The 17,997-nt window shown below is 40.3% G+C and overlaps 1 protein-coding gene across 1 annotated transcript in view; it reads left to right on the forward strand.

The window, feature by feature from the left end:
• The window catches only part of GRIN3A (glutamate receptor, ionotropic, N-methyl-D-aspartate 3A), a 165,136-nt gene that overhangs the window by 81,378 nt on the left and 65,761 nt on the right, over nucleotides 1-17,997 (forward strand). The window contains exon 5 of the mRNA XM_005859834.1: nucleotides 17,034-17,179. Coding sequence (XP_005859896.1) covers nucleotides 17,034-17,179 — 146 coding nt within the window. The remainder of the gene's footprint in view (nucleotides 1-17,033; nucleotides 17,180-17,997) is intronic.

Genomic DNA, 17,997 nt, shown 5'->3' on the forward strand with positions numbered 1-17,997 from the left:
GGAGGAGGGCGGGGCTTTGCCAATGCGCCGTCCCCTAATCAGCCACTTGGTTGCCTACCGCAGAGGGAGGCCAGACTGTGGCTTAAGCCAGCTCCCCCAGGGGAACGGGCCTAAGCTGACAGACATCCCCTGAGGGCTCCCAGACTGTGAGAGGGTGCAGGCTGGGCTGAGGGGCCGGCCCCTAACCCCCAGAGTGCACAAATTTTTGTGCACCGGGCCTCTAGTATAGTGATATCAGGGGCACCTCAAACCCTTCTTCTTGCCACAGGTCCTGAAATTCTCCCAACAGCCATTTCTTTGTGTTAAGAAATTCTCCTCCGGAGGTCCCTATATATACTGCATGTGTTTCAGTTAAGACAGACGTTCCCTGAAAGAATTGAGACTTCTATTAGTTTCCTGTATGGATCATTAATTTAGTCTAGGTGATTCTGCTTACAGAGAGAACAAGGTCTGTACCACTGGACAGTTTCATGAATTTGAGGGTAAAGATACCAACTATCAAGTTTGAGGAAGAAGAGACCAAAGGAGGAGGCAGCCAGCAGAGCTTCCTGCCAAGAGCCAGCCTCCTCTCACGCTCTACTCCTCATAGCTGAGGCCACTTCTCCCTCATGTCAGACACAGCCCTCTTCCTTACTTTTCCCTCACCCAGGCTCAGGAACGAATCCTGTTCTTATTTGGGGAGAATTTCAGATGCCCTGTCCAGATCCTTTCAGAAGTGTGGTCCAAGAGCCAGCAGCTTTAGCATCTACAGGAGCTTGTTAGACATGCAGAACCTCAGGCCCGACTCCAGACCTACTGAACCGGAATCTGCATTTTCACCAGCTCCCTGCCTGTTTCATTTGTACAAGACAATTGGAGAAGCAGTTTCCCAAAGTGACACGGCCCAGCATCAGGTCACTTTGCTGCTGGCCCCATTCTTACCTTTACCCTTGAATGAGTGACATGTTCCAGGACTGGACTTTACCCCCATCGTATAATCGGCATCATGCCCTATGACCAAGTTCAAGTTTCCGATGACTTTTGTACTGTGACTCTGCTTAGCTCTGATCCTCTCCCAGAATCTTGGCGATGCTTTGACTCAGAGCCCTAGCCTGCCAGGTATAATTTTAACCCAACTGCTAGATGACTTGGCTAATGGACCTATACAATTTTGTTCACTGTCCACCCAGATTCTCCCTACCCCGCTGTCAGTGTGATCTGTGTTACTTCTGTGCCTTCCGGTCAAACCGGCAACACACCAGTCCATTTTCTGAAGAAATTCAGAAAACAATCCCTGGGGCTTATCACTGCTCTACCCTCAGTGCAAACAAGTTCTCCCTTGTGTTGCTTTGTAAGCCTTTTCACTCTTGTTCTTTTCTCCATGGGGATGGTAACCAGTTTATCAGCTTCTCCTTGGAGCCATTATTAACCCATTTCTCACCCCGGTCTTCACATCTTGTAAGTGGCTTGAAAGAAATCATCGCATCCAGTTTGTCTGGAGGAATGCAAGGTGCCGTGCCGCCCCTGTACTCACGTGACGTTACCATCACACGCTCTTGCACAGGTTCTTACACTACACCCGAGTGCTGAGGGAAGAAAATATATTACGTGGAGGAAATACAAGCTCTGACCCTGACCCCATGATTTTTCTTTTCATGTTTACATGCCTTTAGAAAATGACTGTTTTGGTTCACTAATATGACAATGCCACAAGCCATTTGTAAAGCACTTCGTTACTTCCCAAACCCTTTCAGTCCAGCACCCCAGTTTATCCTCTACATCTGTTGGCAGAAAACACATTTCACAGGAGAGAAGACTGAGGCTCAGAGAAGTTAAGTGACTTTGCCAAAGTTCAAGCTTCCTAATTTCAGATCCATCACAATTTCAATGCAAAGTGCTCCCTCATGTTAAACTATACTAACGAAATGACTAGGCATTCAAGGGTAAGCATGCTCATAGCTCTCAAAGCTTTGCTCAGCACTTCGGGAAGGTAACTTGAGAAAATAATTATCAGAACAAGTAAGAAATTCATAATATGTTCATTTAATTATTGCTCTCTGCACACCTAGAACTTGTGAATTACTTTAGGTTTTTAGATGGTTTAACCTTTCAGGGAGCTGAATATTTGGCAGGTCAAATATAAATTGAAGCAGCTAGCATCCTGAGAGCCAAACTCAAGTCCAAAAATACAGAATATATTTTACTTTGTGTCATATGCCACATGACTAATAGGCAGCAAGGGCTTTCAGGGTTATAATTTTAGCCTGAGGTTCTGGTAACTACATGAAATCCTTGAGTGGTTTATGATATCATAAGGTGAAATTATAGCTCCCCGTGGGCAAAAGTTGTTGAAATGCTTTCAACCATTGAGTGCCGTTACTATCCTGTCCTTTATGTCAATTATAGGAAAAACTATATTAAATGCCTAGTCATTTTGATAAATGACTTTAAATATACAAATTATGTTTTTAATGAAAATGGCAGACAGGCAATTCATTTACCCATCTTTTCTATAAATATGTGTAAGTCGCCGTATACTTACCACTAAGATAAGGGCTGAGGTTACAACAACAGACCAGTCAGATCCCTAACCCTGCCCTCAGAGAAGTTTCATTTAGTGGGGGAATTAGACATTACAGGACCATAACTATGTGATAAGGGTTTTGATGATGAGCTTTACCGATGTGTTAACAGGAAGCTGACCTGCTTGGGGGTGGGAGGCACAATCAGAGAAGGCCTCCTTGAACAAGTAGTCCTAGAGCTGAACTCTGAAGGATGAATCAGAACTATGAAGGATAAGAGGAGGAGAAAGCTCATTCTTACCAAACAGATAATGCGAGTGAGAGAGAAAAAAAGAGACCTTAAAAGCAGAACACAGAGATCTAACCTCCCTCAAATGATGGAACTGCTATATGGATATGCTAGAGGAAAAACCAGGGATCAAAAAATATTGCAACCTAAGCATTCACAAGAAATATATATGCACATATGTATATACACACATATATGTACACATACATATATGTACATTTCATATGTATATATGATATATATTTCTCATGTATATAACATATGCATATAGTATATTTAGCATAGCATATATATATCATAATATATTGTGTATAATATATGCATATAATGTATGCATATATAACACAATATATAATCTATATATACTGGCAGTCCTCGGGTTATGTCGGACTCGATGTACGTCATTTCATGGTTACGTCGCCATCTCCCATTTATAGTATTTATAAAAAAAAAAAGAGTTCGGTCATTTCGATGTATGTACATATGTGCTTTATGGTTTTTATTATTTATTTACCACAAGTAAAGGTCAGGAATTGTTATCTTTTAATTTTTTTTTACTGTTTCACTTCATTACTACTGTGTAAGTGCTCCATGTGAGTGACGTAGGTGTTTATGTAGGTGGGTTCCGACTTACGGCAAAAATCTCATTACGTCGCGCTGTAGGAATGGATCTCCAATGTAACCCTAGGACCTACTGTATAAAAGCCTAAGCAACCGAACGACGGGTCGCTATGATGCACACTGACCACAAGGAGGCAGACACTCAATGCAGGAGCTGCCCCTGGTGGTCAGTGTGCTCCCACAACCAACCTCCCATGGCTGCCCAACCTCCCACAGTCCCTCCCCCCTGCAGGCCAGCCCAGATCGACCCCAATCAGCGTGGGCCGGCCCACCTCCCATGGTCCCTCCCCCTGGCCGGCCAACCTCCCATGGCCCCTCCCTCCGGCCAGCCTGATCGCCTCGATCGCTGGCCAGGCCGAGGGACCCCACCTATGCATGAATTCGTGCACCCGGCCTCTAGTACATGTATATTTTATGTGCGTGTATGGATGTATATGTGTACATGTGTGTGTACCAGACCAGAATTCTAAACGAGAAAACACCAAGCCATTTTCTATAAAATGCCTCATCTTCAGGCACACAAAAAAAAGAATAATTTAAGGTCCAAAGACTATCGAGATAATATTTAAGGAATACCTAATAAGGATGATGAAATCAGACAAGATCATAAAATATTATGTTGAATGAAACTATAGGTACAAGATTCTAAAAGAGACTAAGAAGTTAAGTACATTAAATAAAACATTTACCTAATGATGATATCATTCATTCTGGGGGAGAATATAAAGGTTGCCATCAAATGGAAAAGCCCAGAAAAAGTAACTGATCACACAAGTCATCTCTCAACAATATTTCAATATAATTTGAAACAAATTATATTGTTATTTTCAGTGATAATACAATTTTCATTGTATCACACTTTGGAATAGACATAATATTTTCTCAGCTAAGTTACTAGGTACATTGACAGTAGAATTTTAATAGAGCTAAATATAAGTAAAATGTGATCTAAAGTCATACACATAAAATAAAAAATAGACACAAGATTATGTTTCAGAATTTCAAAGTACATCAATAATAGGTGGAAGGGAAAAGCCAATTAGAGACACAAACCAATAGAACAAAAGACTTACTTAAATATGTGCCCCACATTCTAAATAAAGATCCTCAGATAGAGACAGAATTGCTTTTTTTGTTTTCTGATATTTATTAGTAATTCTGTTCCCCAAACGTAGGTTTCACTTAAAAAAATGACATTTTTAGAAAGTCTCAATAATGTGCCAGTTATAAGAGACACACTTAAAACAGATCTAAGCTTTAAAAAATTTAAAAGCTTGAATAATATAGTTCAGAAATATAGAAATTATTTTAAAATGTATTTTGTCACTTTAGAGTCTATCATAAATTCAAAAATTGTAAAAGTTACTCAAATAATTATTTCCTCTCTGAAAAGCTGTGTGCAAATGAAACTCTCAAAATAATGAAATATTTTTAACATTTTTGCATTAAGTGCTATAATGTAGTCACATAAAGAAAGAATCTAGCCTTTGGGAATTATAATTCTTTTAAAATCTTGCTCAGATGTCATTCCTGGGACAAGTGGCATGTAATGACTGAAGTTTTAATAGCCATTCATACTTGGAATTTTTATGCATTAATAATAGTTGAAGTAAAAATGAACAACATTTTCCAAATACAATAACTCAAAAGTAAATGGAAACATTTGTGCACATTTTTTGAAAATCACCTTGGGCTGAGTCAAACCATGGAAAATTTTAGCTTAAAGAAAAACTCTTCTTTATCCCACCCCAAATATCACAAGGATGTGAGAACAGGATTATAATGGAAGTTGTCTTGCAACATTAGCTGCAATGTTCATTCCCCTAAAAGGCATAATTCATGGCTGTTCTGCAGCCTTTCTTTCAACAATTATGCATATTAGAGAAAAGTCTGAATAGATAAAAAACCAAATGCTGATACAAAACCATGCCTCATAAAACAACAAGTTTACTTGACTAGTTTGCACTGAAGGGAAATATAAAAGCGCCCCCTTCGGCCACATGAAGATACAATGAGAAGTCAGGCACCTGGAATGTGGCCCTCAGGTCACCATGCTGGCACTCTGATCTCAAACTTTCAACCTCCAGACTGTGAGAAGTACATTTATGTTGTTTATTATTTTATTTTTTTTTTTAAGAAAAAGAAAGAAAATATAAAAACTAACTAGCCTGCCCGAGTCCCAGGTATCCCTGGTCCAAGGGGTGGGGAAAAGCATGAAAACTCCAATCACAGGGCACTGCAGGGCTTACTCCCTGGGATCCTTTGTCAACCCATTGGCTGTCAATTCCATCACTAGAGGACAGTGCCTTCCGTGCGAGGAGGATGTGAGAACTACCAGCTCTCTGGCTCTCCAAGGAATTCATTACAGAAGTTGCTCTCCTAAATAGGCAAACTGCTACATAGAATACTCAAAATCACTCCTGCCTTCGTTTCCTCTTCTCCCTGTCTTCTTCTGAGGTTCATGGATGACAGGGAAAGCATCTCCACCATCTTTGTATTTTCAGAATCTCGTACACAGTCTGGCACTTGATAAACATTAGTTGGAGGAAAGAAGGAAGATCTCCAAGTCCTGTTTCACATCAGAAAAGTTGTGTTTGGTCTTGTCTCTGCTACAGGACTGGGCTTTGTGATCCTGGACAAGGTCCTGAAACTGTATGCATCAAATTCTCGCCTAAGAAATAGAAATGAAAATAAAAATACCCACCTATAGCCCTGCCCTTAGGCAATTATGAGATAATGTGTATACATTACCTGAGCGCAGTGATTGGCCCGTAACAATGTTCTGTAATTATTTGTTCCATCTATTGTAGAATTGTAGATGACTCTAATCCCAGAGTTACAGATGACAGGAGGAATGAAGAAGGACAGATAATACCTAATATAAGGGCCATGGATCCGCTCTAGTTATTTTGCTCATACTTCTAACAATAGGCCAAGACCAAATGCATCCTTGGCTTCTCCGGGAAGAATTACAGCCAACGATAGCGGCATTCAGGATTTATGCTTTGACATACATCTTGAAAATGAAGCCTGTGACCATTTTTAAATGGGAATTCTCAGAAGAAGCCCAGAAGTATTATGAGGGAATATGAAATTCATTTGTATAATTTACAGACTTATACTAACCCTCCAGGCAAGTGGCATTAATTTTAAAATCTGAAAGGAAAACAACAACAACAACAACACACACACACACACACACACTGAACTTATTGTGCCCCTCATTATCAGAATAATAAATCAGCCGGCAAGTTATGCTCTGTACCTAGAGTCTGCAGAAGGTATGAAGAACAATGAACACAATTTCATCCTTAAATGTGTGATTAAGATGAAAGCACTGCAATAAAACCAAGAAAGGAAGTGTGTTCACTGTTCAGTACCCAGTGAGGAGGTTGGTATCCTGGCCGCCCTGTCAAAACAGCCTCCTCTCCTGTCTTTCTATCTCCTCATCCCATTTTTTTCTTCATTTTTTTCTCATTTTTCCCCTCTTCTTTAATTTATCACTATCGGTAACTATCTAGTTTGCCTTTTGTTAATTGTTTTTCTCCACAGGGGTAGAGCCCTTTTCTATGTTATCCATAGGGGTTATTAAGTGGTAGAGAGGATATATAATATATATGTGCTGAATTTATGGGTTCTTTGTTCTTAAACCTATTACCTGACCCAGAGGTCCTAACGTAGGTGGCAGTCAAGAGCAAATCAGAAACATGCTTGAAATCTTTCAGCAAGAAATCATTCATTTCTCCTTCCATGCTCTTCTTTCTACAAATTAATATAATTCCAAAAATATTAATGAGGCACTTTGATCATTTCTAAGAGTTCAAAGAAACTCATATTCCCTTTAGAAATACATTCAATAAACAGTTACCTGCACCACACTGTGATTAGTGAAATAATAAAAATGTGGCCTGGCCGGCGTAGCACAATGGTTAAGCATCGACTATGAACCAGGAGGTCACAGTTCTATTCCTGGTCAGGGCACATGCCCGAGTTGCAGGCTCAATCCCCAGTGGGGCTGTGCAGGAGGCAGCTGATCAATGATTCTCTCTCCCTCTCCCTTCCTCTCTGAAATCAATAAAAATACATTTTTTAAAAATAAAATAAAAATGTGTACAAGGGAGAGGTGGTACCCATAAGTATAGTTATCTCTTTCTGGGGAAAATCAGTGAAGGCTCTAAAAGGGGATAGAACAGTATCAACCTGGATTTTAAAGGAGGAATAAGAAGGACCAACATAAACGGGAACCCCAGGCAGAGGTAATAAATAACCTGTGAAAATTGGGTCAAATGTCATGAGCACTAGGCTCAGAGACAGAAGGTCTTCATTAAATTTCTGGGCTTTCATTTATAGTTGTTACCACTGTATCCATTACATGTTAGTACAGTAGTATCACATAACCAACTGCCACAAAACATTGGTGGCATACAACAAAAAGCGTTTATGTAGCTCAAATGCTTGTCAGGTTAGTTGAACTAGTCTGGGCTCACTATATTGGGGGTCAGCTGGTTGTTGGCTTCAATACTTGCTGGGCTGATGTGGCTCTGCTCCACATGGCTCGTCTCCCAGCAGGCTAATCCAGGCACGTCCTTCCATGGTGATAGCACAGGTAGAAATATGCAAGCTCTTTTCCAAAACTGCTTACATCTTGTCGGCTAGCATTCAAGTAACAAAAGGAAGTCAGCTGGCCAGGACCGGAGTTAAGAGGGAGGGCACTCAAGGTCACATGGCAAAGGGTGGGAATCAAAAAGGGAAGAATTGGACCCATTAATCCAATCAATCAACTGCACCCACATAATCTCTCTAGAGTTCGGTTTCCTACTCTATCAGTGGGAAACAGAATTCCTCCATCTTTTTAATTTTATTTTTTAATTACACTGGACATTCAATATTATTTTATATTAGTTTCCGGTGTATAGTGTAGTTGTTAGGCATTTATATAATTTACGAAGTGGTATGTACCCTTAATAATTCTAGTACCACCTGGCATTATACATAGCTGTTACAATATTATTGGCTATATTCCTTATGCTGTATTTTACATGACTATTTTGTAACTACCAATTTGTACTTCTTAATCCCTTCCCCTTTTTCACCCAGTTCCCCAAACCCCCTCCCATCTGGCCACCCTCAGTTTGTTCTCTATCTATGAGTTTAACAACTTCTTCATCTTGACATCCCAGGATTACTGGGAGGAAATGTATAGAAGGTGTTTTGAAGTTCTTTAGCTGAAAAAACATAGACCAAGTTCTTATGGAAATCTAAAAGATGGGTGTCACTCTGTGGTTTGCCTTTCAGCTAGCCATACATTTAGACAAAACATTAGTTCCTTAGATAAAACATTAGCCTCACACAAGGCTAGTCCATTTTCCAGGCTGTAATCAAAAAAGGGACATCTAATACAAAATAATATTGAATGTAAACTGTAATTGAAAAATAAAATTTTTAAAATAGCTTCCAGTTACAGTTACTTCTTTATACCAATGAGATACATTTAACTTCTTAAAAAAAACTAAAATAAAAAAAGAACGCATGCTTTTAAACTTAGTGTAAATTAATTAATGTCATGAGTTTTTAGGTTCTGAGTAACTTTCACTTTTTTCTTCTCTACACTGGAGGAGTATTCGTTTATCATACACTTACTAAGTAAGCATTTACTGCTACTGTAGTCACTACAGACAGTTCATACTAGTAGATCTGCTCTTCCAGTTTGCACCAAGCCAGTTTCTGCATATGAATTATAAACGCATTTCATGCTTCTGGTTTGTTTGCTGTGAGGATTACTCAAGATAGTGGAATCAGAACTTCCATGCGGGTTAAGTTCCAGAGGCAGCACACAAGTTCAATATGTGAAATGTGGGGATGGCAAAGTTCCACTCAGTTGTCTCATCTTAGCCAAATTGCTTAATCTTGCTGATCCTCATTTTTCTCAACTGCAAACTTTATGAATCATTGCGCGTTGTTTTTTTATTGTTGCTGCATGAAATTTTTCTCAAATATGCAAAAGAAGGAGAAAGAGAATGCCTTTTTAACTCAGCTGACTGCTGCCCTCCGATGCTTGGCTCACAAAGCAAAATGCTACTTCAGTTGTGCTGCTCTTGTGATTCATTTAACAGGAGCAAATGTGCTGAACAGAAAGGAAAGATAAGCAAGCACACAGCTCAGCTGTAAACTGGGAGATGGTCTCCAGTGGAAAAGCTGGGACAGTGCTACGGGCAGGCTGCCCTGGGGGAGGCGAGAGGAGGCATCACCTCCTCCTGGATGCACTGATTCAGAGTCGGTGCTTGACTCTTTGAGGGCCCCTCATCATGGCACCATCACTGATTCCCTGAGCACTCCACAGCATAGGCAGGCGGACTAGTCTTTGGCAAATAAAATTATTAGATACAGCCCAACTCACCCCCAAGGGCTAGCCTCAGAGAAAAATAAAGCAAGAGGAAAGGATTTTTCTTCTTACTGTTATTCAGTAGTTTGTCTTTCTGTTTGTGTGATTTTTTCTTTTTAAAGAAAATGGTATATTCTTTTTTAAAATATATTTTTATTTGATTTCAGAGAGGAAGGAGGAGAGGGGGAGAGAGAGAGAGAAGAAAACATCATTGATTGGCTGCCTCCTGCATGACCCACACAGGGGATCGAAGCTTCAACCCAAGCATGTGCCCCAAGCAGGAATTGTGACCTCCCAGTTCATAGGTCAACGCTCAACCACTGAGCCACGCCGGCTGGGCCCTGTGATGTTTTTCTTTAGCACCTTCTCTAAGAGGCTGGCTTCCTGGGGTCCAAGCTGTGGGATTACAGACCTTTAGGCTAAACCTCCTACTGTACTTTTGCACCCAACCTACCCAGAATGAAAGCCACATTCCTCGGGTCATGCTTCAATATTTAATTTCTCTGAGTCATATAATTAAATTAAAACTGGTTTCTCAGCCACAAGGATTGGGTAGAGTTGTGCCAAAAAGCTTACATCACTAGACTGGAGGTCAGTTTATAGCTATTTTCATCCATTGGCATTTAATCGGCCCATAATTGCTGACTCTAGTTCAGGCAAGGGCCTTCCTGCCTGCTCAGTCGGCAAGGACAGTACTGCTGGTGAGGGGCAGCAACTAAGTGAGAAGTTTGGGTTCCATGGGCCACAGGTCATTTTTCACCTTGAAGTTTTTGGTTTGATAGTAAGTCAATTACATAGACAAAAGAGTTATTCTGATGCCGTGGGCTGAAAGGAATCCTTACGTTTTCCATAAGAGGTGTCTGTTCTGGCCTCAGCGACCTGGTTCAGGCTCCAACTCTGCTATTTACAGTGAATTCACATCTTCAGAGGGAGCATGGTTCTAAAATAATTGCATTATGATCATAGTTAACTTTGAAAATCCCAGTAAGACAATACCTTACAGGTGGTTGGATTCTAGAGTCAGCTGATAGGTTGTGTATCACAACTGGCTCCAGCAGCCTGGGTTGAAGAGACTGGGGAAAATTATTTCATGTCTCTGAGCTTCATTTCCCCATCCATGAACGGAGTTATTAACAGAACCTACCTCATAGGGGCATAGGAAGTCTGAAATGACATGATGAATGTGCAGGGCCATGCATGTCATCAGCACAATAAATCATAGACACCAGTATTAACAGATCGTTAGGAGCTAATTAAGCTCCCTTGATTGGCTGTGGGGATACGGGTACAATGGCCGAACTCTTTCAATTTTGTGGATAAGGGACCTGAGTCAGTGTCACAGCAGCTAAGGGAATAGCTGACAAAGCAAATAATGTGTATACTATTACAGTATGTACTCTAGTGGTCAAGAACATAAGCAATGGAGCCACGCAGGCTGCTCAGTTCTGTCATTTACTAGCTCCATACGCTTAGACCAGTTAGTTAGTTGCTTTGTGCCTCTGGATTCTCATCTATAAAATGTATGTAATGATAAAAAAAAATGTATGTAATGATAGAACCTGCCTCATAATATTATTGTAAGAATTAAAAAAGATAATATGTCTAAAGCATTTAAACAATGCCTGGCACATGGTGAGCCACATTGTCATCATCACCACCATTGTGATGATGATTTTTCCTGGGGTCTTTACTTGGAAGCACCACTGGTGCTGGTGGTATCAGTAGTGAAATAACTCGTCTGACATAGAAGGGAGAAATGGACTTAGCACTACAAGATCAGTCAACATGCAATGGGATCTGAAGAGGATGTTGAGGAAGATGATGGGAAGGGTCTCGGTGAACTGAAGAGGATAGGCTGCTCCAGATGAATGGAACAAGACGTTGAGACCAGGGCCAGAGAAGAAGCAAAACAAAATGACTGACATGGAAAACAAAAAGAGGAAACAGGCATAGAAAAATGATAGTAGAATAGTGATAATTCCCCTGTAGAAAGTCTGTAATTCTTTGAGTTGCTCTCTATAGCGTCTAAGGGCTAGACACTGAAAAGACCATGATCATGGGCCCTCCCTTTGTATTACTCTGCATGAGACAGAAAGATACCAAGGGTGTTCAGAGGTCTAGTAAGTGAGCACTGCAGGGCCATTTTGTGGATGTTGCTAAGCAAATTTAATTCAAGAAATTATTTTTTAGAGAAGGAAATAAAGACTGGAAACTTGTGGTTTCATAAAGAGTAGATGGGGAAATGTTGAACAGAACATACTATAAAGAAAAAATAAAGAACAATTCTTTTTATCAGCCATATTCATTTAGGGAGGGGATTATACATTCCACAGGATTAGATCTGGGGTTGAGTGAGGGTTTTTCAAGTTCACCTTTCCATTATTTGTGTGACCCTGGAGTAAGTCCTTTCTTTACCTTTCTCATCATGGGCCTAAATCTGGAGTTTGACAAAGTTCAGAGCCCTCCTATATGCCTTTTGGCTGAGCAATTTAGGGCGAGTTATTTAAACACAAGCCTTAGTTTCTTGTGTGAAAGTTGGAGATGATAATAAATACCTCATAGATTGTTATGAGACTTATATTAGATAATCCATGTTAAGTTTTTAGCACAATGCCTGACACATAGGAAGCACTTAATAAATAGAAACTCCCTGAATTATTACCTATAAAAATAAATGAATGGACTAAGTTGTCTTCAGCATCTGCAGCTACTCATGTCTCCTCTAGCCTCAACTCTATATTTTTACAGCCCCCCCCAACTTTGACATCTCTCTTCAGGTTCAGCCTCCACCTGTAACCCAAGTAGAGTGAACAAAGGAAGCAATAAGATGACCAGTGAGGCAACAGAGATGAGTGTGAAGATGTGGTGATGCAGGCAAGGGAGGGAGGAATAGGGCTCTGTCCTCCTACAGCCACCCCCAAGACTGTTGGATATTGAGCCCAAGCATTTGACCCCCACGGAATACAGGATGAATGAGTTTGTTATAGGGAGCTTGGTCAATCCACCTAGCTCATTTTTTACCTTTAATGAATAGAACACAGAAACTGTCAAACTGCTTGTGCCTGGTGAATGGAATAATATGCATGAATGAGTTTTGTAAACAGCACAGGTCAGATGTTGCTGTTTTTGCTGCTGTTGCTATAACTGATAAACACCTTCTTTAAAAACCCAAAGGATATGGGCTCTTTGTCTACTTTCTTTAAGCCGGCACTAGCTGTTTGGATTAAACTGACCATTAGGCTTGAGGAATGTCTATCTTATCTATAGCTTCTCAAAGAAAAAAGAATCCTTCCCAAAGGCAGTATAGAGATTAATAGTACAAGTTCTCAGGTTTCTGGATTCAGTTCCTTTCTAGTTATGTGTGGTCTTGGGCAAGAAGTTGCTTTAACTTCAAGCTTCAATTCCCCCTTCTTTAAAATGGGAATAATGCCCTGGCTGATGAGCTCAATGGTTAGAGCATCTGATTGCACATGGGAAGGTCACAGGTTTGATGCCCATTCAAGGGCATGTACCTGGGTTGCAGGTTCAATCCCTGACCATGGTCGGGGCATATGTGGGAAGTAACCAATTGATGTGTGTCTCTCACATCAATGTTTCTCTCTCCTCCTCCTCCTCCTCCTCCTCCTCCTCTTCCTTCTCCTCCTCCCTCCTCCCTTCCACCCTCTCTGAAAAGCAATGGAGGAAAAATATCCTCAAATGAGGATTAACAAAAATAAAATAGGGATAATGATTGTATATACACAGAAGGATGCTATGAAAATTAAAGGAAGTGATGAATGTAAGGTCTTGGCATAGTGCCTGGAATGGAGGTATCCTCTAAGGGTTGGCTATTACCATTATTAAAATAATAGAAGAAATAATATAGACAGTGTTATCTATATTTTAAATAATTAAATATTATCTACAAATATAGGTAATATTTTCTATCTCTAGCAAAGTCTTCATCAAAAGGATGAGTAGTGGAGGAAAGTGGCAAAGAAAAGGATGCGACGAAGCAACTCAGCTACATGGAATCTGTGTACTATGGTCATTTCTCAAAATCCTCAAACCTGTGGAGGCTGCTGCAACACCCCCGGGCCCTGGGATCGAAAATTCAATTTAAAATTAGTCCAAGCATCATACTAATGCTTCTATTTGAAATGTTGTAACCAGAGCTTTCCTATTACTGACCCTAGAGAGAAAGGAAGTACTGAGTAGTCAGGACCTCCTATTGGAGGACTGAATACCCCACGCAGCTGTAATGAGATGTGTCGTCATACTAAAGCCTAAATCTGAGCAGTGCCAGGAAGCCTGCGGAGATTTATCAAACCTACTCTGTTCATTCACTCGCAAAGGTGGCATCTCTTCCGTGACCAATGGGATTTTTGAATAGAGAGGAAAATTTGAAATGTGGGAGTCAAGGAAATAATTAGATCAATATTGTCTATAACAGGGGCTGGAAAACATTTTCTGTTTGCGCCAGACAGTAAATATTTTAGGTGTTGTGAAACCATATAATCTCTTTCCCATCTACTCAACTCTACTGTTGTAGTGTGAATAGCCGTGGCTGTGTGCCAGTAGCGCTTGATTTACAAAACAGGTGGCTGGCTGGATTGGCCCGTGGGGCATCATTTGCTGAGCCTTAGTCTATACGAGGGACTTAATGCAATGACTCAAGTTGTCAGAATGACCTGGGCTAAAGCTCAGATAAATCAAACCTGATGTCAAAGTGTGTGTTGACTAGAGATTAGCTGACCTAACACATGGGACTTCAGACCGAAAATGAAGAGAGAGGCAATAAAATGCTTAAATTGAAATGGAGAAACTTAGCTTCTGCAGAAGAAAATAAGAATAACATGGAAAAAAATTACAACATACATGACTCAGTAATTCACATTGGAAACTGGGCAGGGCTCTGAAACATTATTCGCAGCCTTGTTTTTCTGTATTCTAAGGCAGCAATCTTCAACCAGTGTGCTGCAAGCATTTTTAAAACATGTAATACCTGACTATTTAGTCAGGGGCACTGACCTCTTTTCCCTTAGATTGTTAAATTTTAAAAATGACATCAGCCAATACAACAATTGCCATCCAGTGTGAATGAATCGAAATTATACCTATTTTTATCATTTCAGCAAAAAATATATATATTGTGTGAGTGTACTGCAGAATTTCAGTGATTAGTTTGTGTGTCATGAGATGAAAAAGGTTCTAAGGTTCAGAGCATGATTAATAACTCAGCAAACACACATTTCTGTTTGCTGGGGACTGTCCTAGTGTGCCTGATGTTCCTGTGTAATTATCAATACTATTGCTTTTTAAAGAAGTGTCCTAGGCCCGGCCGTTATGGCTCAGTGGTTGAACCTCGACCTATGAACCAGGAGGTCACAGTTCAATTCCCGATCAGGGCACATGCCTGGGTTGTGGGCTTGATCCCCAGTGGGAGGCATGCAGGAGTCAGCCAATGGTTCTCTCTCATCATTGATGTTTCTATCTCTCTCTATCTCTTCCTTCCTCTCTGAAATCAATAAAAATATTTTTAATGGCCCTTTCCACCCAGTTTCAAAGGGCATTGTACCAAGTCCAGTGAGACATTCCATTTATTATTTAAATATAAATCTCAGATAAATGCAAATGTGAACCTTAAGTGAACATATTCAATATTAGGGTTGTTTTATAATCTGAAGCATCACATTTACCTTGGACGTAGGCGCTTGATTCTTTCTCGAGTTTGCTTCTGTTTTGTGTTGAGCCCATTTGTCTGCTTTCTGCAAAATGTCTAGCTGACTCTTCTCTGTGTGGGCGCTCTGCGTAGAGTTCAGTATCCCATTAATTCTGAACAATTCACATACAAATAGGTAGTTTAACCTCACATGTTTCCCCAAGGCCTGAGGAGGTTGACGCAAATATAAACAGGCTTGGAAGAGCTGCTGAAATTTTTAGCTGAGACTTTAAAGAAATTCTTTTCTCCCCGGGACTTTCTGGCGATGGCTGTAATCCAGCTCAAGTGCTCCAGCGCTGTGTACACTGTTATCCTCCCTCCTTGATTCAGGCTCTCTGACATCCCTGGCTGTTTGAATTACACACCACAGGGATACACAGGGTGGATGATGCTAGTCCATTGGGTTGCATCAATAGCTTCTTAGATCCCTTTTCTGATTCTATTATTCTGTGACTGCTGAGCAGCCTGTTGTGTGTTTGTTTTTTTTCCATTAGAAGCTCACACACAGACATTTTTAAAGAGCATATTGTTTTGAATGAATTAAGATAAAAATTAAAGCGAAAAATAATTTTAAGGGGAAAGATAACATGAAGTGTGACAGAGATATTATACTGGTAATATATCAAACCTAAAAGAATTTTGTGTCAATAATGGCAACCAATATGAAACCAATATTTATCAGGCATCTACTATGTTCCAAGCACTGTATGTGTTGTATGATTATGATGATGATGGTGATGATGATGCCAGTAATAGCAGCTATATGCTCAGGCCTTATGACCACACAAATGAGGGAGGCATGAGCCCTGCCCTCCTAAAAACTTATGAGTCGGCAGGAATAGCAGACATTGAACAAATACTTCCAAGTGTTATCTACTCTGGGAAATTGCAGGGTACGATGAGAGTCAGGGCAGACTCCTCTGAAGAGTGACTTTAAGGACTAGCCACACAAAGGGAAAGTATAGTTAAGTTCCTATGGCATCTTGTCAGCATTATAATGAAATGACATTGAATGAAATATTATTTGAGGACCTACTGTATAGCATATAGACAGATGAGCATGAAAGAGATACAGTCACTACTTTGGATCAGGCCCACAGTATTTCAATCTCAGGATGCAAAGTTTTAAGTTGGTCTTTGTCTATTTCTAACCAAGGAAGAGCACAATTTATTACCTTAACCATATAGTATTTTGTCTGATAGGCACTTTATAATAACTAGATTTATTCTACATGCCAGTTTATACAGCTTCTAAAAAATTGTCATGGGTTCTCAATATAAAGCAGAAAGTTGTTTTTGTATTTTCTGTTTATTGTTTCCATCTCTTTGCTTCTGAAGATAGAACAATTACTGATGTGAAAGCTGGGATATGAAAGAGCATCTCCCTCCTATGTCTGCATATTTCTATATGCATATTTATGCCTGTGTGTGGCATAGAATTCTACATTATTAGATTTCAAAGAGTGATGGAAAAAGAACATTTTGAAAACAATTCTAAGACTAATTTATATTAAAGACATTTCTTTTTCTCCTTCATAGCTCCATCATCCATCCCAGGGCTTCCGCTTTGGAACTGTCCGGGAAAGCAGTGCTGAAGATTATGTGAGGCAAAGCTTCCCCGAGATGCATGAGTATATGAGAAGGTACAATGTACCAGCCACCCCCGATGGAGTGGAGTATCTGAAGTGAGTGTCAGCCTCTTGGGGCCAAAAAGTTCTCACTGAGGCGGTGTTTGTTGTTGTTTTTGTTTTAAATGACAGTTCAATATACCTACTGTGTGTTCAGTAATACCTCACACTGTGTGAGATCCAGGAGACAGTATGGAATAGTTTGCATTTGATTATGGGACTAAGATTACTGCATAGTCCCAAGTTAGCAGTAGCTTTGCTCTAAATGCCAGTGGGGTCATTAGTGGAGCAGATGGTGGGGGAAGCAAATGTTGGCTTGACTTCACTTGAGAAAACAATGGTACAGAAATGATAAAACACTCAGGGAATGTGGCCAGAAGATAAAGTGTCCCAAAGCACCCATTTCCTTCACAGTGAATCTCTAAGCCCATGGACTCTCTCCTCTTTTTATAAGGAAGAGGGATTTATCTTAGAGATTTCCTGTAGATAGGAAATAAGATAAAAAGCAATGATCCCATGCCTGCATCCTTCCCATCAGAATCTGCGAGAAGCAATCAAGAGCAATGCCATTGCCATGGCAGATTACTGGAGCCTGTAATTCAGTGAGGCAGAATGCAAAGGAGGGTGAGTAGGTATGGATCTGCTCATCTAGTCAGCCTGGGAGAGGGGAAGGAATGGCTCCCAATAAGCACCCAGCATGAGAGTGAGTAGTCCTCTCCCTCCTGCCTAATGGTCCCAGGACAATGACATATAGTCAATCCTCCAATCCCTAGAATTGCACAGCATCAGGAAACTGGTTTCTCTATGGTTGACCACAATAATCTTCCCAAATTCTTTTTTTTTAAGAAAGAAGGAAAACAAATAACTTCATGGGA

Source organism: Myotis brandtii, unplaced genomic scaffold (assembly GCF_000412655.1).
Source record: "Myotis brandtii unplaced genomic scaffold, ASM41265v1 scaffold13, whole genome shotgun sequence".
NCBI classification, from domain to species: Eukaryota; Metazoa; Chordata; class Mammalia; order Chiroptera; family Vespertilionidae; genus Myotis; species Myotis brandtii.